The sequence below is a fragment of the Chenopodium quinoa genome, unplaced genomic scaffold, assembly GCF_001683475.1.
Source record: "Chenopodium quinoa cultivar QQ74 unplaced genomic scaffold, ASM168347v1, whole genome shotgun sequence".
NCBI classification, from domain to species: domain Eukaryota; kingdom Viridiplantae; phylum Streptophyta; class Magnoliopsida; order Caryophyllales; family Amaranthaceae; genus Chenopodium; species Chenopodium quinoa.
In genome coordinates, this window is record NW_018745617.1 from 1,723,481 (window position 1) to 1,748,489 (window position 25,009).

The 25,009-nt window shown below is 34.3% G+C and overlaps 1 protein-coding gene across 2 annotated transcripts; it reads left to right on the plus strand.

Moving 5' to 3' along the window:
* Positions 1 to 1,055: 1,055 nt before the first annotated feature.
* LOC110716738 (protein ANTI-SILENCING 1-like) lies at positions 1,056 to 21,568 on the plus strand. 2 transcript variants are annotated; one of them, XM_021895370.1, is made up of 13 exons: positions 1,056 to 1,250; positions 1,600 to 1,969; positions 9,518 to 9,686; positions 9,786 to 10,873; positions 14,121 to 14,147; positions 17,603 to 17,695; positions 19,247 to 19,325; positions 19,436 to 19,526; positions 20,526 to 20,631; positions 20,779 to 20,895; positions 20,979 to 21,030; positions 21,099 to 21,125; positions 21,284 to 21,568. In XM_021895370.1, exons 2-11 carry the CDS (start codon positions 1,616 to 1,618, stop codon positions 21,027 to 21,029), a joined length of 2,175 nt encoding a protein of 724 aa, XP_021751062.1. In that variant the 5' UTR covers positions 1,056 to 1,250; positions 1,600 to 1,615; the 3' UTR covers position 21,030; positions 21,099 to 21,125; positions 21,284 to 21,568. The 2 variants fall into 2 exon arrangements, with proteins under 2 accessions (XP_021751062.1, XP_021751063.1); XM_021895371.1 differs by having other exon boundaries at positions 21,323 to 21,568.
* Positions 21,569 to 25,009: the final 3,441 nt, after the last annotated feature.

The following is a 25,009-nucleotide window of genomic DNA, read 5'->3' on the forward strand; positions in this document are numbered from 1 at the left end:
AGAATAAAAGGGAAAATAAAGGAAAATAAACACAAAAATAACTCTAAAACTACTCCCTAAGAGTGACATAAATGTCACTCATCAGATTTCCTTACTTGGAGTCAGGTCATCAATCCACAACCAATTAATTCCAAAAAAAAAAAACAAGTTATAAATGAAATAAATTCAATATGGACAGATCTTTTTAAAACGCCCAAAATAGTATATGAGACTAACATTATGAAATAGAGGGAGTACTACGTAATAGAGATTTATTTCTTACTAGTTTGGTGTCCCGTTCGATGCCCGGGCTAAAACGTCAAGTGTTGTTGTCTCGTTCTGGCTAAACTTATAATTTATTTTGTACCCGATAAATATTAGTATTTTGTCGGAAATAAAACTCAAAACCAAAAATTTTATTATCCTATTAATCTATTAAAATTTATTGGAAATAAAACTCTAAACTAATTTTTTATACTACAAAATCTATCTTATGTGTCATACTAACATTTAATTGTTGCCTACGTGAGTTGAAACGCTAAGTGTTGTTGTCTCGTGACCTGATCAAAAGTTTAGCTTTATATATTAGTTACTTTCTCTTTGACACGTTCAATTTAGACACACATAGGAGAGAGGAGAGAAAGTGAGAGAATGATAAAAGCAAGCGGGATACAATTAAAAAGTAAGGTATAAAACTTACCCAAATAAAAAATGTGTCGAACTAAAACATTCTTTTTAAAAAGAAATACGTGTCAATCTATATCTATACTTAGTATTTAAAAATGCAAACCAAAAAAGACATATGTCATCATTCTATTACACTTTCCTATCTTCTTATTCAACTCAATGTGTCACATGTCGTTTTACATTTTTTATTTTTAATTATACAGTTTTTTTCTTAACTCTTTCGTTAAACACTTCATCTTCATCTCCCCTCTTAAATTTAACCTTTTTTATTTTCCTCTTTGATTTTAGTCCCTCCATCTTCTACGTGCCTACGTCCCATTAAGTTTCTATCGTTGAATGACTCCATAAAAACCCGCCACAGTCCGTAACTCCGTATTTAATAAACGGATCAATCCACTCATAACTGGAGCAGGTAAGGACTTTTATTGGGGCTCTAAACCCATTGCATTCAAATGCTCTAACTATCAATAAGTGAAAAGAAACCTCCTCCTGCTCCCCTCCAGGCCTCCATCTCTCAGTTCTCCATTGTAGCGCACTCAACATTCTCCATTGAAGCGCACTTCACTTTTTCAGCAGCTTCTGAGGTAACTTGTTCTTTCTTTTTTTGTAATCATCATTTTAATTTCACAATCTAGGGTTCATCTTTCATCTAATTTTAATCATTTTAATATTATTGTTAGGGTTCGAAAATCTCAACTATTGGTTCTAATTACTAAGATTATTAATGATCATAACCAGCGAATTATGTTGTTAGAAAAGAAAATTCTGAGCCTAATTCGATAATTGAAATCCCTAAAATTATGAGCCTAATTCGATGATTGAATCAAATTTGGTTGCTAATGTATTGCATAACCCTTTAATGTTAGGATTAAACTATGAAATTTGATAATAAAATCAAGTTTTTTTAATCACGGTACTTCAATTCTGATGCAGACAACGAATATTCACAATGTCTGAAGCAAAAGGTAATGAAATTGGTGATATCGATTTCGCTTGGGGTATAAAGAGAGGGCGTGGTGGCCAAAAGAAGGAGGTGCGATTCTATGACTCTTTTACGTACGATGGTGTGGAATACTTTCTCTACGATTCCGTATATCTGTTTAAAGAAGGTGAAGAAAAACCTTATGTCGGTAAGCTTATCAAAATTTGGGAACATACAATTACTAATGCAAAAAAGGTTAAAGTACTTTGGTTTTTCTACCCTTGGGAAATATCAAATTATCTTAACGGTGAGAATGTGATGGAAAATGAGCTATTTCTAGCGAGTGGTGATGGCAAAGGCTTGGCAAATATTAATCCCTTGGTAATATTATCAAGACTCTTCTCATGTCTTTTACTTTATTTTGTTATATATTCGTAGTTTTTGAATTGAAAGTTTGCCGAAAATCATGTTTGTGAACAATTGGAGATCTCTAATGTGGTTTATAGGGCTTCATGTTAATCAAGCAATTTTCCCTTTATGTGAGAGTATATTATGCGATAGTATATTGTAGCTCAACGATTATTGTGTTCAAAATAGACTAGTGTAAGTAGAAAGTCATATTTAGGGATTATATATTGTACTACCTCCGTTAAGTTTTATTTGCAAATTTGAGGTGCAACACGGATCCCAAGTCAAAATTTCAAAATGGTGATTTTGGAATGAAAGGGTTTGTAATTATGGAGGAAAGTGATAAATTAAACATGATTAGTAAACTACCCAAGCCACTGGTGACGAGGCCACCACCACCGAAACCACCTAAACCACACCAGCCACCACCACCGACACCCCCTTAAACCCAAACTACCAACACCATTGCCGAAACTCCCAAACCCAGGCACCACAACCACCAAAACTCCCAAACCCAGACCACCACAACCACCAAAACCCAGACCACCACAACCACCGACACTGACGAAACTCCCGAACCCACGCCACCACAACCACCGACACTGCTGAAACTCCCAAACCCAGACCACCACACCATAACTGACACCGCCGAAACATCCTAAACCCGGCCTAGACCACCGATGGACACTAGTGAAACCCCTGACACCACCTAAATCTAGACAACCCATCAACACCAACACTATCGACACCACCCATAAAACCCACGAAAATCACTGAAACCGCCCATAAACCAACCTAAAATAATCGAAACCACCCACAAACCCGACATATATCACCGAAACCACCCACAAATCCACTGAAACCCACAAATCCACTGAAACCCTTAAACCCAGAATACCCACAAACCCACGAAAATCATCTATTCCACGAAAACAACATGTGGATGTGGATCGGAGTCTTGCCGGAAAACCACCATAGCCACGACGACGTTGCTGCTAGTGCTTGCCGGATCATCGAAATCAATGGAGGTTGCAATTGAGAGGAGAGAGAAAGAGCCAAGTTGGGAGTTGTTAGATCTAGATTAAGTTGTTAGTGCAATGTAATTAATCATTTAAGTGAATGTTTAATTTTTAAAATAAGGGCAATATTGACATTTCCAGCAAAAAAAAACTTACTAAAAAGGGAAAGATTTGCGAAAGTTGCAAATAATACTAAGCATCCAAATATAGTAAAAGTTGCAAATAAAACTTAACAGAGGTAGTAATTTTTATTTTTTTTTCACAAAATAACCATCATTTTTTTTTTTTAAATTCTCCCTTTGTTTCTTGTTGTTCCTCTCACCATTTACATTAATTTGGTGATTATTTTTGGCAATTTTCTTTCTCTATCTTATCCCACCCCCACCCTAACCCTAACCCTCACCCTCACCCTCACCCTCGGTGGTGTATTGGACCTACTTAAACCCATAATTTGTAGTTTTATACCTTAGTCTTTCTTTCGTCTCTAAAAAGTGGAAATGCCTAGGTCTTTTGCCCTTGAATTTCTTCTTACTTGAACCATTGAAAATGGGTAGGGCATTGAGGACTAGAGGGACTTCAAGAAGATTTTTATTTACTTACTTTCACTTAAGTTGATCCATCCAATTATGTGGTTTGTGATTCCCTAAATTCCTCATTTCCTTTAAAACCAATCGCCTTACCTTTTCCTTTAGATCACTTCCACTATTACCATTATTGTAGTTCCCTTACAAACCACCACAAACTCTTGCTTTAATGATTTAACCACCACAAACTCACCCTTGTCAGCAATTTTTTCTATATATATATATATAGGGTAATGATATATGTAGCCCTTAGGGCTATATATAAGCATTAAATATACTACCTAAAATGGAAATAATTGGGAATTCACGACAAAATCATGTGCAAATTGGTGTAATTAATGTTAATTTATCCTCAATATTTCCTCTTTAAGCTTCTTATACATAGTCCTAAGGGCTTCCTATACTACCTCTATTTTTTTGGTCCTACTCACTTTACTTTGTTTAACTTTTTGCAAACCCTTTTTATTAACTTGCATAACTTTTTGCAAACCCTTTTTATTAACTTGCATCTTGTGGCCTGCAATATTTTCACTTTTTACACAGTTTCTTTGTTACTTTATTACTTTTTTCTTATACCTACACCTTTTTGTTACTCATTTCTTACTTTATCCATTTTTTTTTCTCACACTCACTCATCTTTTAAAAACCTATTTTTGTTTTTGTTTTTTTAATTTATTTTTAATATACAATCTACAATAATTCAGCTCAAAATATGTGAAGGTGGTAGTAATAATTTTTAAGGGGAAAAAATTACATTAGGAAACCTTTATCATGATTCATGAGTTGAAACTACATAAAAAAAACAAAAAAGAAGTGTGTGCTAGTACCAGCATCTATGCACATGTGGCCTACATTAGTACTCCACTATGTTCCTCAATTTTTCTCTTATTTTTTTTTTAATTTTTATCTACGAAGTATAAAATTACTAATTTTCTAGTTTTCAAATTTATACAGATTTTGATCATTGATGTGGGTCATTTTCATGAGATTGCCGATTTTGTTTTACCATGTTTATTATAAGCTACTTAATTCTATTGATATCCATGAATAGGTTTTAATGCCTATTCCCAAAGCTAGTTGGATACCATATGATCCATGGCTTCAATGGTTCAAACTTATGATTAAAATTGCCTTAGGTGTTGTGTTACCCTCAAGGAATCTAAATTAGTTTTTTTTTTTTTTTTTTTTTTTTTTTTTTTTTTCCCAAAAGCAAGTCCCATGATATAGAAGATTTTGATTCCTTTTAAACTAATTGCACCACAAAATTGCCATTGAAGTAGCATTCCATAAATATATGTTCTTTGTCCCAATTGCTCTAGTACTCTTGATTTCCCATGTACATCTTACAAAACTAATTAAGAAATGCAACCAAGACACATCCCAAAAATTTATGTGATATAGCGAATTCATTTTTCCATTATTGATAATGATGACATGAAAGCTATTACTTTAAAAGAACAAATTCTTTCCAAGTATAAAATTGGCTTTAGTACTAGAGGAGGTTATCTAGTATCATGTTCACATGGTGAAGGCAACTCACCTAAGTCTTGCATGGGGGAATCACTAGCCTAGGATAAAGGAAAATCTAGGTGATGCTTCTTACTTTCATTCAGGTGATGCTTAAGTTTTTTGTGCATTTTATGCTGTTACTTTTTTTTCAAAAAAAAAGTGCTCCAATATATATAGGTTGGTAATATTGGAATTTGGTATTTTATATGTCCTCCACAAAGTAAGGTTACCAATAATGATGATGCTATAAGTAACAAAAATGGCGCTTGAAATAGTTTTAAAAAGCAGAAGGTGCAATGATCTACAACAAGGACGCTGAGATTTGCCGCAAGGCTACTTTTGGTGAGTCGTAAAGTGCCTGATTGCCATTTGGATTGTTTTTATGGTTGTAGTGGTTGCTCTAATCAAGAGAGAGGGGAATTTTAATGTGAGAAAAGGCTAATGTGTGAATATGACTTCCCTATGCTTTAGCCCCAACCGCACCCGTGTATAAGTTCTTACTCAATTACAAAGAAAAAAGATAGGTGGCACCCTTTTTATTTCCCTATTCTTAGTAAGCTTAGTGAATAGGTGATGTCCCTCTATTTCCCTTTTAAGGAATTAATGTGACAACCTGTTAGCAATGACAATAAGCACCTTCCAACCCACCCCCCTTCTCTTTTTTTGGTACTCTCTCTTAAACTTGACATAGCTAAAGTAACAGGACATCTACCCCATCCACACCTCTCTATAAGTTTACCAAATTATAGTAACCTAATTATAAAGCTTTTCTTTCCTTATTTTTGTCACCTAGGTCACAGGTGATGCCTTTAGGGATTAATGTGACAATTATGAACATGTGACACCTCCCATTCTCTCTCTCCATTGTTTGTTTTGTTCTTTTGGTTTAAAGAAGTTAAATGTGACATAGATGTGTAGCGTGAAAGCCCCACCTTACCTTACCTAATTTTAAAGGGGAGAGAAAATTTGCACCTTTTTTCATTTGTTGTGTCTCTAGGTGAATACGTCATGTCCCCTCTTGACCCCCGCAATTATGTGTAATCTTGACAACCATGACTAATGACACATGACACACATCTCCTCTTTTATCTTTCTTTTGTTTTAAATTTTCAATACCGAGCTCTCGTAATTATCACTTCACTATTAGGCTATGTTTTCTTCACCACAATTTTATTAGGTGTGATTGGTTTATTTGACTTGATTTGAATTTGTACGTTTATTTATGAGAAAAAAAATATTCAATTGGGGTCTTGTTAGATCCATCATAATGTTAAGTAGTATTTATAAAAATGAAAATTTAGATATTTGCCAATAGCCCTCCACCCCCACCCCCACCCCCTTCCTAACTTATGCTTTCCATAATAGTGGTTTTATTTATTAATTATTTATGATTGTGGCATGTTTTTGGAAAGTAGAAATTATGATAAATTTGTTTATAAGAATCTTTGGAAACAAGTGTGCATCTCCTACGAGAGTTGTGTGGCTTCACCTTGGATCCATGCCATGGACCTTGTGTCTTTGGCATGCCTTCTAAAACTAAAGCACTTCACTCGAGTAATGGTTATGTCTATCTCTAAGGATGATGGAAAGATGAGAGGTTGAGGCTTTTTAATTCGATCTTGGTTTTTGTTTTCTTCGGTGGTTAAGTAGTTGTTTTTTTATGGAGAATGATGTGGAGGTTGAGGCTCACAACATGCTTTTGGAGCTATTGTGGCTTTTGCGCACCGAAAGAAACATGGAGGACTCTGTACAAATCCTACCGGAGATGATGATGAATGTATTTCTTAATGAGAATTGTACACAACCTTAAATGCAATGACATGTATTTACCACTCACGCATAACATTTGGTAGTATGGTTTGTGTAGATTCAAATGTCAGAAGTTGGATTGTGCTTGTGATTGGGTTATGTGATTAGTCGATCACATTTTGATTTAAGGGGGTTGAGTTAATTAAGTTCTTGATCGATTTTCTCAATTCTCGCTTTTTTCAAAGTGAATCTTTTTAATATTCATTTTTCATTTTACAAAGTGGTTTTGAAAGCCTTATATTTTAGGTGGGCTATTCTTGGCTTAGCTCAACTTGAAGTCAACAAGAGAACCCGTATGCAATGAACATAAACAATTCCCATTATCATATTTTGTAATGATATTAGGTTCTACACTATTTAAAAATAGTTTTTTGGGTACAACTTGAAATAAAATCGAAATCTAACACGACCGTTGATTAAAATTACCACTCCTAAAGTCCTAATTGCTGGTCACCTCTCCTTAGTAATTTTCTTCACATAAGATGAAGGGTGAATTGTAGAAAATTATCCCCTCCGTTTCAAATTGATTTTCTCACTTGGAATCTTTTGTGTAAATTAAAGCAAGGGAAAAATCTTGAAAGAAAGTACATTTAGACAATTCAAATACAATAGGACCATCCTTTATTTGGAATAAAGTACATTGAGACCACTTATTATTTTGGAATAAAGTACATTGAGATCATTTATTTTGGGATTGAGACCATTAAAATGAGGGTAATATGGGATATAATGAGGATAAGTGAGGAATTTAAATAGAAATTGACAAGATCATTTTGAAACACACAAAATAGAAAGTGAGAAGATCTTTTTGAAGCGGAGGGAGTACTAATTACTATTCCGTCGACAGGGTTAAAGTACAAGGTTATATCTGCCCTTTTTTAAAGACTTTTTGTCCAAGGGAGTCAAAATTTAGATATTCATTACTCTTGGTTTCGTTCCTTTATTTAAGCACATGAGATTTTTTCCCTTTGTATAGGTGACACCCCCTTGGTGTTACTCTTATATATATTTTTTTTGAAACAAGGTGTTACTCTTATATCTCTTCACTAATATAAAAAAAAAAAAATCTTTCTTGCTCTTCGTCTCACTTCAACTTTAGTAAGGTGGGAAATTTCTTATTTCTTTCTTGCTCGATGACGCCATTTTGATTAGTTGGAAAATTTATTTTATTTCAAATTTACAACGTATACTCCCTTCGTTTCATAGTGTTAGTCCCTATGTTAATCGAACACGGCTAAAATAGCGAAGTGTTCGAGTTGACACGGTAGGACACAAACACGGATGCGGGACATGTGTTCGACAGTTCATCGTGCAATCGACACTTCCATTAAGAGTGGAGAGGAAAAAAGAGGAGAAACATGAAAGAAAAACACATCTTTTTCAAAAATCACCATTGATATAGAGAAGATGGAGAGAAGAAGACTGCTATTTAATGGAGAATATACCTAGTAAAGAATTAAAATTTAAAAAAATAGGGGTGGATGTAATGAATAACTTAAAACTTTTGTAATATATAATTTTATACTACCTCCGGTCCAAATTATTCGCAACTTTGGGGTATTATTTGTGAGATATAAAATATTCCAAAGTTGCGAGTAATTTGAATCGGAGGTAGTATATAACTTTAAGTAACGTATTGATGTGTCCCCGTACCTGTGTGCAAATTCGGACAGAGTCCCCGTGTCCAAAAATTTTGGAACTCGACGGATTGGACACTTGGACATGTGTCCGTGTCCGACACCCGTTCCCGAGTCCATGTAACACAGTTTAGTCCCATTAAGAATCGTTTACGTAAATTAAAAACAGAGATATTCTTGAAATAAAGTACATTTTGAGATCATCTTTTTTTTTTTGAAATATAATACGTTGTGGCCAGTACATCGGGACCATTTTTTTTTATTGGGACCATTAAAGTTTAACATAGCTATGTTAACGAGACTTTTTATCTCACCTCAAGTATCCGTGTTGGACCCTTGACACTTGTACATCATACATCGGACATGGGTAGGGCGCAGTTAGACACTTCATCTTAATTAATAAAATAACCGAGCTAGATACTTGGACATGTATGCGTGTCGGACATGGATACCCAAGTTCAAGCAACATAGTTGCACGGGACCATCAAAATGAGGATAATATGAGAAAATAAGGACATGTGAGGATTAAAATAGATAGTGAGACTATCTTTTTGAAAAGCCCGAAGTAGAAAATGGGACTAAAAATTTGGAACTGAGGGAGTATTATTTTTCCAAGATGGAAAACTACATGAGGGGAAGGTTTGCCTTCTTTTGTGTTTGTATTTTGTGTGAACTCAACTTTAATGGTTGGATATTACCTAATTCAAGATCAAACGATAAATGTCTATTATTTGGATTTCATTATGTTCTTGCATCGCGGTTTAGGGGAAACCAATGCAATCTAAGTACGGGAAGCGTGTGATGCTTGAATATTACGCTTTTTTGGCCCTAAGTCGATCCTTTGGATGTGCTTAAATTATATGCATATTCTCCGGGATCCCATTAAGTATTAAGATCACATGTTAAACTTGGTTGGCCACTTTCAATTGGTCGTAGATGCTGATTCTGCTCTTGTCAATTCAGGAAGCAATTGCTGGGAAGTGCAATGTTGTTTGCATTTCCAAAGACGAGAGAAATCGGCAACCCTCAGCTCAAGAACTTAAGATGGCGCATCATGTATTTTATCGCACATTTGATGTCCAAAATCATACCGTTTCGGATACACTGGGTGAAAAAATAGCCATGACTGAGGGTGTGTTCTTGTGCCTAGCAGTTTTATTTATTTATTTATTTTTTCCTCGTGAGAAATTCTATGTTTCTTGACACTTTTTCTGTCGCTTGTCTGTCACAGTCAATTTGTTATTAAACAAAAATGATTTCCAGCCCCTTGATCTTTGTGTGGTAGATAGTGAGAATACCGCTGTGGGTTTAGAGGAATCATTGATTTCTCATAAATATATTCTTGGGGCTGATGGTACTATGGAGCGTGATGCCAGTAAAGGCTCTCTATTGATGAAAGATAAACAAGAGGCAAAAAGTTTACTGGATAAGTCAAAATGTCATCATGTAAGAAACACTGATGTTGATGAACTTGATAATTCCGATTTAGTCGCGGGGAGGAAGAAAGTGCTGGTCAATAAAGATCTTAAAGGAGTAGATGAGGATGAAAATTATGATGATAAAGGTTCGAAAGGAGATGGCAATGCTGATGTACCTGATGGTCTTGGTCGTGTGGTTTTGCCTGTTACTGAAGCAGCCTTGGCTTCTAGTGGGCAAAAAAGATTAAGAGCACCGGATTCCAAGAAAAATGACGTGAATGAGAAAGGTGTGGTTCCACTTGTTGCTGCTGCTGAAAACAAAAAATCCAAACTAGTGAAGGACAATCACCAGGCTATTGTTGCTGGTGCAGAAGTAAAGTCTGATCACTCTGATGACAAGCCATTCAAAAAAATCAAGATTGATGGCACTGATCTGCTATCAAGTGGCAATGGTGGGACTAGCACTCCAAAATCTGCCACTGTTGTGATCAACAAGGGCTCTCATTCTGCTGTTCGTATAGATTCTAATAAGAGAGGCAGGCTGATCAAAGAATCCAATGGTATGAGCAATGGCCTTTCTAAAAAGCTCAAGTCAGAAGGAAAATCTGATGACAAGCTGCTTGACGTGTCTGCCAAACAATCCAAAGATAAGGAGGGGTCTGCTGCTCTTTACATTTCAGCTAATAAGGCTTCACAATCTTCTAATGGCGATGCTGAAACTGATAATAAAGGCAAATTTAGTAGGAAAATAGCTGGTACAAGTAATGGCCTTTCAAAAAAGCTGAAGTCCAATAGCATGGTAGAGGATAAATCCAATGATAATTTGCGTAAAGCACTCATTAAGAAGCCTATAGATGAGGAAGCTTATGATTGTGTTAAGGAAGTCACTCAACGACCACCTGTAAGTTTTCTCTCGTGCGTAGAATATTTTTACTTCTCTTACCTTACATCATTATTTATAATTGGTTTTCTTTTTCTTTGTCCCATTCCATATCCAAAAATCAATGTAGTTCTTCTATGTTCATTTTCCTTGCACGCTTTAGTAAGATTACTCTTTATTAGATGAACCTTTGTGCTCTTAGAGCATGATTCTGAAACGTATGGATATTTGTCAAAGTGATGATTGTAGCATAATTGCAAAAATATGATTTTAAGGTTTCTAAATATGTCTTCATTCGTTAACAGTATGTATCCTAGAGTAGTTTGTCTTAGAGATGGGAAAGAAGTGTCATTGAGCTAGATTAGTTACTTCGTCCAACAATATGACCCCTTACCCACTAACATTATAATTTGGCATCACTTTGCTTACTACTTTGCTTTAAAAACAAAGTTCATTTATATCATTCAAAAAGGAGATGACCCACTACCCACTAACAATGCGCTTAACTACCAACTATCACATTTTAAGATGTTTAAATCAACTATCTTATTTAAAATGTTGTTGATCAAAGTGAGTGCTACTAATTCTCAGTTCGAGTAAGGCTAAGGTAGACAAACCCATTTTTATTTACTCCCTTTATTTTTTTAAGTGCCCCATACCCTTGGGCACATAGATTAAGGCAAAAGAATAAAATAGTGTGAGTAGATATGGTTAGGAACAATTTTTTTTGAAAAAGCAAGAAAAATATGAATGGTACCACTAGAAATAATGTGATGAGGAGAAAATATTATATAATGATAGTAGGGTTAAAAGGAAGAGAGAGAAATGATATAACACCTCCGTTTTTTTTAGCTGACACGTTTTGACTTTAGCACTGTTCACACACCTCTCTTCAACTGTGTTTTGTTATTTATATGTAATAAAAATATAATCATCTGGGGCCTTGTTAGATCTGTCGCGGGATATTTTTTCAAAATATCAACTTTTTATAATTTTTGCTTTTAGGTAATTAAAGATATCAACGGTTGAAGTCGTGCATTGGCAAACGTGACTAAAGAATTGTGTCAAATATGAGAAACGGAGGAAGTATAATATGATTGGGGTTTCCACTTTTGGTAATGGGGCACTTAAAAAAAAAACCAAAGGGAGTGCAAAATAAGATTAGACAAAAGCACAAATATTATGAGTAAGATAATAATTAAAAATTGTCTCATTAACCCAAAGAGAATCCAATGTTTTAAATACCTAGTTGTGGTCAAACCTTAAAGCATACATTCTAGACCCATTGAGTCAAACCACATGAATAGAAAAGAAAAGAGAGAGAAATCAAAATAGATAGAGAGAATGATCTTAATATGTAAGATACCTTTAACCCTATTCGCTACCTAAATATGTTTAATTAGCCCAAAAGTGCTTAGTTGTTCCGATACACATGTTCTAAAACATAGTGTCATATTCCTCGGGGTGACATAGGTTCTTTTTTTTTTTTTTTTTTTTTTGGAAAGGTAGTCATAATGAGAATGAAAGAATAGAATGGTGAGAAATAGTGTAATAAGAGTGAAAGAATGGAATAATTAGGAATCATATAATGAGAATAGGGGTAACTTAATATTCCTTTACCACTCGTAAACTTCGATTCAGGTTGTGTGCTCCAATCCTCAATATTCTAGTATGCTACCTAATTTTTCCAAATTAACATGCTATTGGGCTTTTGTATATATGATGAGAATGGTGTTGATAGGGGTGTTAGTGAGCTGAGTAGAGTCAGACAACACCTGCTTGGTCAAAGTTTGCCTCCAGCGACAAGTTTGGTTTCAGCTCAAGATCTTAACAAGCCAACTTTGGGCTTTTGTACTTTTTAGTAGAATGGTGTGGATAAGGGTTTTGATAAGCTGAGCCTGTGACTTCTCGATTCTCGGCCTGACTCGAGTTTGGGTTTAGCTCAAGATCTTAATAAGCCAAGCTTGAGCCAAACTCGTGAACAAGCTTGAATTTTTTTGTATCAATATCTTTTTTTATAAAACAATTTATAATCTAAGATAATATATTGACAACAAGGGATTTTTGTCATATATGAAGGCCTTATTTTAGGGAGTCTGTTATCTACTAAAATAAATTATAAAAATAGGTATGAGAGTAGATCAAATATTTTTATTCAAGCCTAAGATCAAGCTGAGCCAAGTCTAGGAGCTATGAGCTCAAAATCTAGCTTCATCTAGCTCGAGCCAAGTTTGAGCCCACCAATGTCGAGATGGGCATGGACTCGACTCGGCACATTGACACCCCTATGGTGTGGATTTGTTGTTTGCCTTTTGTGGCGAGCTTTGACATGGGAAAACTTGCATAAAAAAAATCAAGAGCTACAAGAACCCTATATTAGAAAATCAAGGCATCAAGATATGATGGTCGAAAGGATATTGGTCGTCTGAGTGATGTGATTTTGTGAATATATTAGCTTACTATAAATTTGCGTTGTTCGCATGTTGTACTAGGAGTTAGAGCTTCTGTTTGAGAGTTGTGGAGGAATCTAATTTACTTATATCGTCGTCTTCTTTTCCCTAAAGAAACACACTTTCCCAATTTTTGTCACCCTAGCCTAATCAAATAGAGTACTACTTTATTGACATAAGAATAACCAATTGTTTTAAGTAATTATGACATTGAAGATAAAATATCTGTACGTTTAATATAGTATATTATTTCATAGCATAGTATGATCTCGAAAACTGTATTAAATAATTATCAGCTAGTTTTTTTCAAAGACTTTTTTGTTCTGCACTTCGTTCTATCTGCAACGCTGCTCTATAATTCTCTATGAAATTAAAACAATTATTATAAATTGTCTAAGATCTTAGGTGAGCCACAAATGTAAAGATGTGTTTTTTTAACTAAAAAAAAACTATGAGGTTTTAATGAGCACATCACATTGTTTGAGCTATGGCGCTTTGAGACACATCAAGTGTAATGTCCCACATTAGATGGTGAGCAACTTATAAGAGTTTAATGCTTCTACTTTAGCAACAAACCTTTTTTTCTTTAAGCTTAAGTTGGTCTTTATGTGGGCCCATTAAAGGACTACCTTCCATTATGGGTCTTAGAGTTATAATCTTGGATCATTACAATTAAGATACTTCTAATTTAGTAATTGTGTTTCAATTGATGATTCTTTGTTTATGATGACATTTTTGCTTTTTCTATAGATCTCTATATTGATACCCCTTGGCTAAGTGTGCTGATGTTATCTTATGCCTCTTTCTTATTTATACAGGACCGGAGTAAATGGTTCACAGCAAGTGTAAGTATTCTTCTTCAAGCTTAATTGTGGCATTTATTATAATTTTTTGTTGTTTTGCTAATTTCCCTCAGTTTTTGAAATACTTGTATACTTGCAGAACTATATTTAAACATTTTAAAATAAATAAGTGTATACTTTTTTCGTTTCATATTAGTTGACACATTTTATTTAGACGCATTTGCCAATTCATAACTTCAAATAATAATATATTCATATATTTTGATAATATCTGTTCAGACAAATCAGATTAGACCCCACTTGACTATGTTTTTTCTTTGGGATAAATCACAAAATGAAATCAGAAGAAACGTATGTGAATAGTGGCAAAAGCCAAAACATGTCAATGGAAGAAGTGTTTGGTTACATGCGAGTGTCAATAAACTATGTATTATTAGGTGCAATATTATTGAATTTAATAATGTGCATGGTAACTTGTTTTTGTGAACTACTTCCTCCGTCCCCCATAATACCCCATAATACTTGACACAATTCCCATTTTCCTCTGTCCTACAATACATGATACGTTACTAAATATAGAATGGGACTACTTCTAAAAAAATATTTCCCCACAGTCCCACTCCCACCCCACTTTTTTTTTTCTTGTAATATAAAAATACAAATAATAAATGTTTTAAATAGACTCACTTGTAGTTTTCTTGAACTAAGTGTCTACCCCAATGTCCCAAGTATTATGGGACGAAGGGAGTAGTAAACTAAATAGAATGAACACAGATAAGGATTTGGTCTTAGGTTGGGGGTGGGAGGGTTAGAAGAAATGTGTTTGTTCTTGTAAATAACACGAAGCGGTTTTTGATAGAATCATACCAATATTCTTTTTGTTCATTTTTTTAATAATTACATGTCTTTCTATATACTACCTCTGGTTCAATTTACTCGCAACAAAGGGGTATTATTTGTGAGACATAAAATATTCCTTTGTTGCGAGTAAATTGAACCAGAGGTAGTAGTTGTTACTTGTACGAGTGTGAAAATTTTGGTAGCTTCTGTGTATGATCTGAAAATTATTGTTTGAATTATTACTTCGATTTTTACAATTATTAGTATATAATCATATAACTAATATATAAAGCTAAACTTTTAGCCAGGTTACGAGGCATCGACACTTGGCGTTTTAACTTTTCGCCAAGTGTCGCGCCACGTTGGATAAATTTAAATAGACTTCATAAGATTAAAAAGTTAATTTAAAATTTTATTTCGATAATTCGTATAATTTTAGGATAAAATTGTTAATTTAGAATTTATTTTCAATGAAATACCAATATTTCTGAGGTACAAATTGAATTATAATTTTGTTATAAATTTTTTGATAAAATATAGCAAATCGTCATAAAGCACATCAATTCCTAACTAATTTTGTATCAATGATATATTTAAAAATTTGACATATAGATTAAAAATTTATCTTCAATAAACAACCCGGGCATCGCACGGGGCACAAAACTAGTATATATTAATCCTATTGGCACTCTTTAATTGAGTTTTTTCTAAAGAAACTAGACTAGGTATATGTTTTTTCTCTGTTCATTCCAGTTACCCGGAACGCGGGACAATAGCGCGTTCCCCGTACCGGAACGTCCGTACCCAAATGCGGTACCGATGCGTTCCAGTTCGCGGTGGTTCGCGATCTAGTTCATCGACGACGGAGAACCCAGTTGTAGTACGATCTAAGTTGTAGTCTAAGAGTGACAATTGGGTTGTCATTTGTTTATAATTTCGGGTATAATTGGAAGTTTAAAAGACTTTCAAGGTTTCATCAATGGAGGAAGGAGATGAAGAATCGTGGAATGGAAGAGTGATAAGACTAATAACTGATAAGAAAACAAGTCTAATAAAGATTGTGGACCCCTATGTCCTAATGTCCCCTTCTCTTCTTATTATTTTTTTCTTTTTTAATTGTCTACACAAGTACACAGTAACTCTTTTTTGTACTGTGCTACAGGGCCTACAGTCGTATAGCCATGGGAATTGAGCAATACATTAAATGCAATTTCCAGCTTTATCTGCTTTTTTTTTTTTTTTAATGTATATATAATTAATTTATGGTAAATAGTGGAGTATCAATTATAAAATTATAAATTACAAAGCACTTATAAAACAAATGACCATACGTTCCGGGAATTCTAAAGGCTACGTTCCACGTTCCACGTTCCCGCACCCGTACCAAGTTTCGGAACATCCCGCGTTCCATGTAACATTGGTTCATTCATTGCTGATTTTTTATTCTCTCTATACTGGTTGGCACTTAGTGGTAACTATGTTTACCCCTAACCCTAAGTCAATGCAACTAGGGGTCACTTTTCAGCAAGATGTGGAGATGGTTTTTACATAAATAGGTTTTGAGTGGAAGTATAAAAATCCCCTTAAAAGGAAAAAAAAATAATAGTGGAAGTATCACTAGCAATGAGTAAGAGATAGTTCGAAAGTGTAATAGGTTGAAAAGGGAAAGAATACAATAAGGAAAATTTGCTCACTAATAAGAATGATATTAGAAAGTTAAAAGGCGCCATGTAATTGTCCAAATGAATAATATAGATTGAAAGAGAAACCCTTGTGGTCATTTGTTTTATTTGCATTGGCTGTAGGAAAAGAGGAGGTTCTTTAAATGTCGGTATAGAGATAAGGAATTCTATTTGTGAAAATTGATAAAGTAAAGAGAAGATAAGAGAGAAATTGAAAAACTAAATTCTGATTGATCTTCTCCCTATTTGCTTCTTGAGTGCATATGCATCATATGAGTATTATGATTTGAACGTACGAGGCCCAACCCAATAAACGGAGACAGACAAGGTTACCATGCTAATGAAAAATAGTACATCCTCCCTTTGATTTATTTTATTTTATTTTATTTTTATTGTTTTTATTTTATTTTTTTGTTTCAAAACTAACTATTATAAACGTCAAATTATATCATGTAGGATTTTGTTAGATTCGATTTGAAATGATTTTCAAAATATCAATTTTTTATAATATATAGTCACATATGATTGCATATGTTTGTGGTAAAAATATTTATGAGACCGTAAATCAAATTGTAACCAATATAAAGGATTGAGGGATGTATCCTATATCCCTTAGAGTATGTGTGTGGGGGGGGGGGAAGGGAGGGAAGGGAGGTGGTAGTGGTAGTGGCTAGGCTATGAAGTGTTCACTCATGGGCCTGGATGGTCTTGTCCATTTATGGCCCAAAGAGAAGTGTGATTCTAGTCTCATTATTAATATCAAATCCTCGTATGTAAAAAGAATCTTTAATAATACATGGGAATAACTCTTGTATATTAATTTAGACTTTAGTTGGTAGGAAGTTTGGAATCCAAAATTTATAAATATGTACTTTTCACTTTCTAACTCTTTGACGAGTCAATGTTCTTACCTCTATATGATCATATTCTAATGATTTGACAAAATATATATTGCAAAATGTATATGCTTTTCAGCCTTGGGAAGAAAGGATGAAAGATGCCCATGATCAGGGAAGACTTGTTCTACTTCAAAATTTGGATCCAACCTTCACCTCCTCCGACGTTGAGGTAGAGTATTTTGACAAGAAGTTGATTTTGACGTGACTATTTTATTCATTGCACCTTAAAGGATTGAATTATGCATCTTCTTTGTTTCATTATTAAACGACCTTCTTTACAACTTGTATCATAAAGATGCAAACTAATCGATCCCATGATTCCTATCCCATCTTTGTTTTCAAAAAGTGGTGGCGCACAAGTGTATCTTACATACTCCCTTAGTATTAGCATTTACATTTTTGTTTTCATTTTATTTTTAAAAATTGTTTCAATTTAGTTTTTACACTTGGATTATTGCTATAATTCATCTTTCCTTCAGCTAGTGGTGGCAATAGGTCGAATTCGATCCCGATTCATTTTGTAGATGTTAATCCAGATTGAGATGTGCATGTAATTGTTTTTCGGTTTTTAAAAAATTATTATCTTAGATATTTATATTTATTTAAATCGATCTTAAAATTTATATTTATGTTAATTTAGTTTATTTATAACACAAACAAAAGTTTTAAAATTAGGAATTAAATATTTTCAAAAGAATCAAATTAGCTAAATATGACCAAAACAAGAAACACTTAAATTATTTTTAGTTTTTATTAGAAAGTCAAATTAAATAATAATATCTTACAAAATATTTTAATAAAATATAAAAAACACATCTAAGGGACGGATTTGTATTGACTCTAGATCTCAAAAAAGGATCCATGTCCAATTCATTAGAAACAGATACCTAGATCCAAAATTTGAGATCTAGTTGCCATTAAAATATTGGGGTCCTACTCTCTTTCACATCTTATTTTTTAGGAAAAAAAAAATCAAATAAATATTAATTGATTCCAGGCTACCTAAAACTTTTTCTATAGTAAATGTCAAAATTAAATTGGGACTGGAGGGGGTAATAGTTTTATTATTGCATTTATTGATATTAGGAATCTAAATTTTTTACAAAAATGTCGTTACAAGACAAGAATATGAAGAATTAAATTAAAATCCGTTACACAATTACCATAAAATAAATAGGTTTGGAGAAAGGCAAACATAGTATTTCTTTTTTTTGTTTTTCGGACTCTTTATTTTATCTCAAGAACCAGTGACAGTTGTGTACTTGGAACTTCATAATGCACCAAAATCATGGCATTTTTTAACGACACTTGTACACGTACCCATGTTAGGCATCCATGTCCGAGTAACATAGATTTTTTTTTAACTTTGTAGGTTGCTTACTAAATCACTAGTATGTTGTATCACCATCGTCATACTCATCATCTTCATCTCCACTAAGTTCTTTTCTATCTCGCCATCATACATCAAAATGTTTTGGTGATTTATTGTTGATGATTTTAACACCTTTTCCTTTATGAACAATTTGTTTTTTTTTGGATAATAGATCAAGAGATTGCTAGAGGGGGAGATTACGAAAATTGTGTGCAATTTTGCTTGCACTTTTGTTCATTTAATGGAAAGGAAAGGAGATTGATTTGTAGGAAGTAGCTGGAATTTCTTATACATGTATCTCCATAATAATTTCTTTTAATCTTTAGTTATGAACTGTATTGTATGCAGAATATCGTTTGGCATGGTTTTGGTGAAAGTTGCAACGCAAAGGTGGTTCAACATACTGCAACATCTAGTCGACGTTTCGGTGTGTCAATACTACTATTATCTAAAATTATTTTTCATGGTGAAGAATGTTACCTATGATGAAGCCTTTTTCAACTCAATTTATAGGTTTTTTTTAATACAATATTGCAGGACAAGCATTTGTCATCTTTAAAACACGGGATTTAGCAGAGAAGATCATAAAAAGGTTGGACAAAGAGTGCTTAATGCTCCCAAATGGAAGGTGTGTTATAATTGATACAATTTATGTGTTTATTTATAGTCTAGGATACTTGAACATGCTACAATAGGCATGTTGGTGCATAAGACACGTGACTCATGACAATACATCTTGGCCACGCTGAATAATTGTGTCTGTTTTTTTTAGTATATTCGGACACCTGAACATGAGTTGTGTCCTCTATGACAAGACTTGTTAAAGTGAAGTAGGAGAGAGAATGCAAGGTTTAATAATGTGTTTTTTATAGCTGATTTTTTTGAAATAAAAAATGGATGTGAATGAATGCAACGAGATGTTGAATTTGAAGAGTGAGGAGTGGAGGAGGAGATGAAGCCAAAGGAAACAAAAGCAAAGCATTGTTTTGTTTTTTGTATATGAATTAAAAGATTAAGAAAGCAACGTATGATTGCTGCTTTTGATGTACTTAATTAGTTAATGTGAAGTGGGTGAAGTGGTAGTATAGGATTGAAGAGTGAGAAAGAGGAAAACTATGTAAGTACTTTCCGTTAATTCAGTTTCTAAAAACTAAAAATAGTTGGGTTTATGCTTGGAAATAAATCCTTTATTTTGTTATTTTGTTTATGCGACAATGTTTATCATAATTTTTTTTTAATTTTTTTTTTTTTGCCTTTATAAAGATAACATAAATATTAGATTTTCATACTAGGTTATTTTAGTGATTTATTAAATTAATTTTTAAATTCATTTTTTAAAAATAAAAAAAATTATATGAGCTGTAGCATGTTACATTTGATTTATATTATTGAGCGTCCGTTGGATTTGCTTTTGTGATTTTGGAAATAATTACTTTTAGCAGCAATTTACAGGAACTTTGAATAGCTGAAGAGTTATATATACTTTCTAGTTGCCTGTAAATCTCAAATGTGCTTTTAACTGTTATTCCCTTTTTGTTATAGGGTTATATCATGTATTATAACTCTTGATTTGATGCCTTTGATAGCCAGATCATAACTTCTTCTGTTTTTTTTCTTTTCCTTCCAGGCCTCTTGTTGGCAGTAGAAATGGTATATGCTTTCCTGGAAAGCCTTCTCAGTTTCCTGGTCACCTGATCGTTGATAAACTTAGACACCAAATGCAGCGGGAAACGGTAATGTGGATTTTGCAATTGCATCAATTTTTACTTGACCTTCCGTCTCCCCATTTCTCACTACTCACCTTGGTTATAACTCTCATTTCCTTTTCGCTCTGACTCTTTTAATTATTAACCAATTTTTATATCTGAATCCTTTGTCAGAGGGATGCCGTATCTACTTCACATTCTGCTCAGCCAAATACAATTGAATATGAAATGGCACTTGAGTGGCGCTTACTTCAGGAAAGATCGGAATTAACATGGAAGATGTTGTACAAGGTATACAAATTTCTATGGACTATGCCTTATTTTATTTCTTCAGCTGATCATATATTTAAATTACTCGTTTAACTCTGTCGTAGAAACAAGAAGAACAGATTAAAAAAATAATGGCAAACAAGAAGTCAAAATGAGGTAGTTGGTCTTTTGCAGCTCTGGCTTTTGACAACTTGTGTAGAATTTAACTCTCTCCAAAATTGCAGTGAAGTCGAGTAAAATCTTAATTTCTTGTAAGTGCTACATCTTTGTTGCTCATCGGTCTTTTTATTCTTTTTTCTTTGGCTTGCGCGAACTTTCTCACATACTAGTACTCTGTATTTTGTTAATTAACTGAGGTTTCTTTCATGATTCCAAAAAAAAAAAAACAAAATAAAAATAAAAATTGCAGTCGGACTTGGCCTAAGTTAAACATGTCATCATGGACCAGATTTGGCCTTCCGGTAGGGACGGTTGCTGTTGAAATTTTGGGTGATTTTGGCTCAGCAGCATCTAGAGACTTCTGCGGTGGTGGTTAGTAGCATTGTGTCTCTTATGTGCACAATTTTTCTCATCACCTTTGCTATCCTTTTAAGTCTCAAACAAAAGTGTACATATCTGTAAATTTACAAAACTCTCATTTCCTTTTCTCTTTGGTAATGACAATCATTAGTGTTCTCTGTTGACATTGCTTCTAGCGTTGTGCAGTCTTTTCTCGTTCAATGTTTTATATGAGTATTATCTTCGCTGCCTTCATTAATTGCTATATTGGTGTACTAGGTTTACCTGCAATGTTTCACTATCTACCTATTTGTTTTTGCAAAATTATGTTCTAAAATTCAATTCAGTTCACGTCAGCTTCATTCAGCTCAAAGGAAAACAGGGTTTTGGAATTTTGAATATTAGTATTGCTTTTGGAATTTCACAAGTTCACAAGGTTTGAGATAGCTAATCAAATAAAACTTCAAGACAGTTGAAAGCAAGTGAGAGTATCATTTGGTATTTTCATTAATTGATGTGTCACCAGCTCACCACCCTACCTGCCTAAGTATAAAAAATATTGTATCATACTACCTAGTATAGTCCCAAGATCATGTTGATGGGATGCAATGTTGATGGATGTTGAGTTTAATTAATAGTTAAATTAGTGTTAACTTCTCATATTGTTCATTGTTATAGGAAGGGTAATAAGGTAACCAATAAGTTAGTTGATGTAAGAGTCGTCCAAGAGAAGGTGACTTATTGCGATGTTATTCCGATCAAAATAGGGGATCTTTTATTGGGAGAATGTTGTTGGAGTGGCTTTTCCACGTGTAGTAGTTTAGTCTTTATTTTTTGTAGGCTTGGTCCTCTTTATGCACCAAACATATTTATAGCTTGTTTGGATATAGGCATTTCATTTCAAATGATGAATTTGGATTTGGATTAGGGTCATTTGGATATGACAAAATAAAAGAAGTCATTTTCAAATTTCACTGACTTCAATTTTCCCTGTTTATTACCCTAACTATCCATGTCTTGTGTTTTTTAATTCATCATCAACAATGAAGACTTGAAGATTACTTTGATATATATTTTTTGGGAAATTCTATATGGTGGCCTCAAAGTTTTATGTTTTCGATTTGAAAGACACACTTTTTTCCAACTCTCTTAAGTGTCACTCTAGTTTTACATAATTAAGTATAGTGACTTCTTTTTATCTTTATGGCTAACTTTAATTGATAAATGGTTAACCTTAGTTATATTAAACTAACCAGCCCCTCCTCTTTTAACTAAACCACCACCCAGCCACATACCACCCTTTCTCAGCCATTCCCCTCCCCCTCTAACAACCGCCACCCAACCTCTCTCCCCTACGCCGGCGAGTCGGCGACCCTACCCTAACCCACAAAAACCCCATCTCGACACCCCACTCTCCCTTGTCTACCACCACGAAACGGCTGCCCCCTAAACCTAAACCCACCTAGAATCGCTGCCTTATAGCCCTAAACCACCCTAAATTAAACCCGCTTAGGGTTTTGATCCAGGTTTTAAGTTTCAAATAGCGGATAGGTTAGGTTTTCGAGGGTGGTGGCTAGCAGGGCTTTCGATTTTCGAAGGCAGAATATGGGTTTTGATTTTCGAAGCTAAGGCTGAACATGGGTTTCGGTTTTCAAAGGCTGAATATGGATAATCATATGTGGCTGCATTAGGGTATTGAGGGTCTTCGAACGCCGGTGGGGGTAGAGGAGGGTTGTGGTGTCGATCGGTCGCCGGTAGGAAAGGGGAGGGGTCGGGGATGCTGGCAGGGGGAATAGGCTGGGTGGTGGTGGTGGGTTTTTTTAATCATTATTCATTTGAGGGTAGGTTAGTCTTTTTACTAAATTAGGTGAGATAATGAACCATTTGAGTGTTGGTTAGTTGATTTAATGACAATTAGGCCACTTTAGGGTGTTTCATGAATCTAGAGTGCCACTACAGAAAACTCAAAAAAAAAAGTGTCTTCCAAATAGAAAACATGGAACCTTGAGGCCACCATGTAGAATTTCCCTAGTTTTTTTCCCCGCCATTGAAGCATGCTTAGAACTCGCCAATGATAAACTTGACAGGATAAAGTCGAATTACCTAGTCAAAAATAATTCCGAAGTCCTCTAACTATGCAGGTAGGGAAGAAGGGTCGAACCACAAGAAAACTAATCAATTTATTCCTAATTAAATTAAATAATCTAAATTATTAAGTAACTAAATTATTAACATGAAAAGTATTAAACTACGGAGATCAAAGTTAAAGGAGAAAATCAATTAATAAAAGCCTAGGGTATAGGTTCACCAGTAAATAATATTCCAATGTAAAATACAATAATCAATGCATTAATTAATCAGATCATAAAGGGTTTTCGCTACATATTACAATCACAGAATTAATCTACCGGTATTAAATCGCATGTTTTCAATCTTGACTCAACTATTTATAAATTAACTTGTCTATTGAAACTAAGTCTAAACATCAATTCTCATATGTCGAATCTCGAATCAATGTTGCAAAATCCATACAATTAAACCAAGCCTAATCTAATTCCATAGCATTAAATCAATTAATAGGAAATAAATCAAGCATTGACAATCAACAATGATAAATTACCTCTTCATATTATTTATGAATCCCTACAACCATAGAAAATAATCTACTCACACATAATTAAATCTAAACTAATCAGCAGATAAATTACTGAAATAAAAAAGGAAGAAATTGTTACCAAAGCTAACGGAAATAATGAATTGAATTAAACCAAGAGTTGTAGAGAGAGAAAACAAGAGAGAAGTTTAAGCTTAAGAGAAGATTAAACTAATGAAAGAGAGATAATTGTATCAAAAGCACTAAAACGTATTTATACAAAGCATAAAAATCCTAATTAAAATCTAAGTAAAAATTGCCAGAAAATAGCTCCATGTCACGCGCCTGGTCGGGCGCCAGCTTGCCCGGCCGAGCCCGCCTTTTTAGTTCACGAGACTCCTTTCGCGCCTGGTCCGCCGCGAGACAGGGCGAAGCACGCTTCCTTTGCTCTTCCGCCCAGCCCGACTGGTCGCGCCCCAGGGTGAGGTGCCTGACTGGGCATGGCCACTTGGGCAAGCTTTGGCACTTTGATTGGGCTTTGATCCTAAGCCCAATCCGGACTTCCACTTCGGGACTTGAATACTCGGTCCAAATGCCTCGGTTTCTTCAAAGTTGAGCCGTTAATCATCGGTTTGATGACTTCAACCGGCCTTAGGCTACGAAAGATGGTCGTACTCCTCCAATGCTTGTAGTTGCTCCAAATAAACCCGGGAAAGAGCTCCAAATACTCAATTTCCTATAAAACATAACCAAGACTATGAAAATACTAGAAAGCACAAATTAGTAATAAAAGTGGCTCTAAACAGCTAAAAATACTCCTAATTATGACCACGGAACGGGGGTAAACCACTATATAAAATAGACATATCAAGCCTTTTGGGTGTCGTCTACTTACCTCCTTGGTGAAAATTACCTCCATAGCCACCTCTTCCACTCCACCATTGTAGATCTTCCACCTTCGTCTTCACCTTCTAAAAAATGATGGTCGAAAAAAGCCTTTAAAAATTCTCTCTAATCTTAAAATCTCTCTTATTTTCTTCAAAT

Coding starts and splice junctions, on each gene's coding strand:
- LOC110716738 (XM_021895370.1), top strand. CDS start 1,616: ATGTCTGAAGCAAAAGGTAATGAAATTGGTGATATCGATTTCGCTTGG. Junction 10,874..14,120: donor AAGTCACTCAACGACCACCT/GTAAGTTTTCTC, acceptor TTATTTATACAG/GACCGGAGTAAATGGTTCAC. Junction 19,527..20,525: donor TTAATGCTCCCAAATGGAAG/GTGTGTTATAAT, acceptor TTTTCCTTCCAG/GCCTCTTGTTGGCAGTAGAA.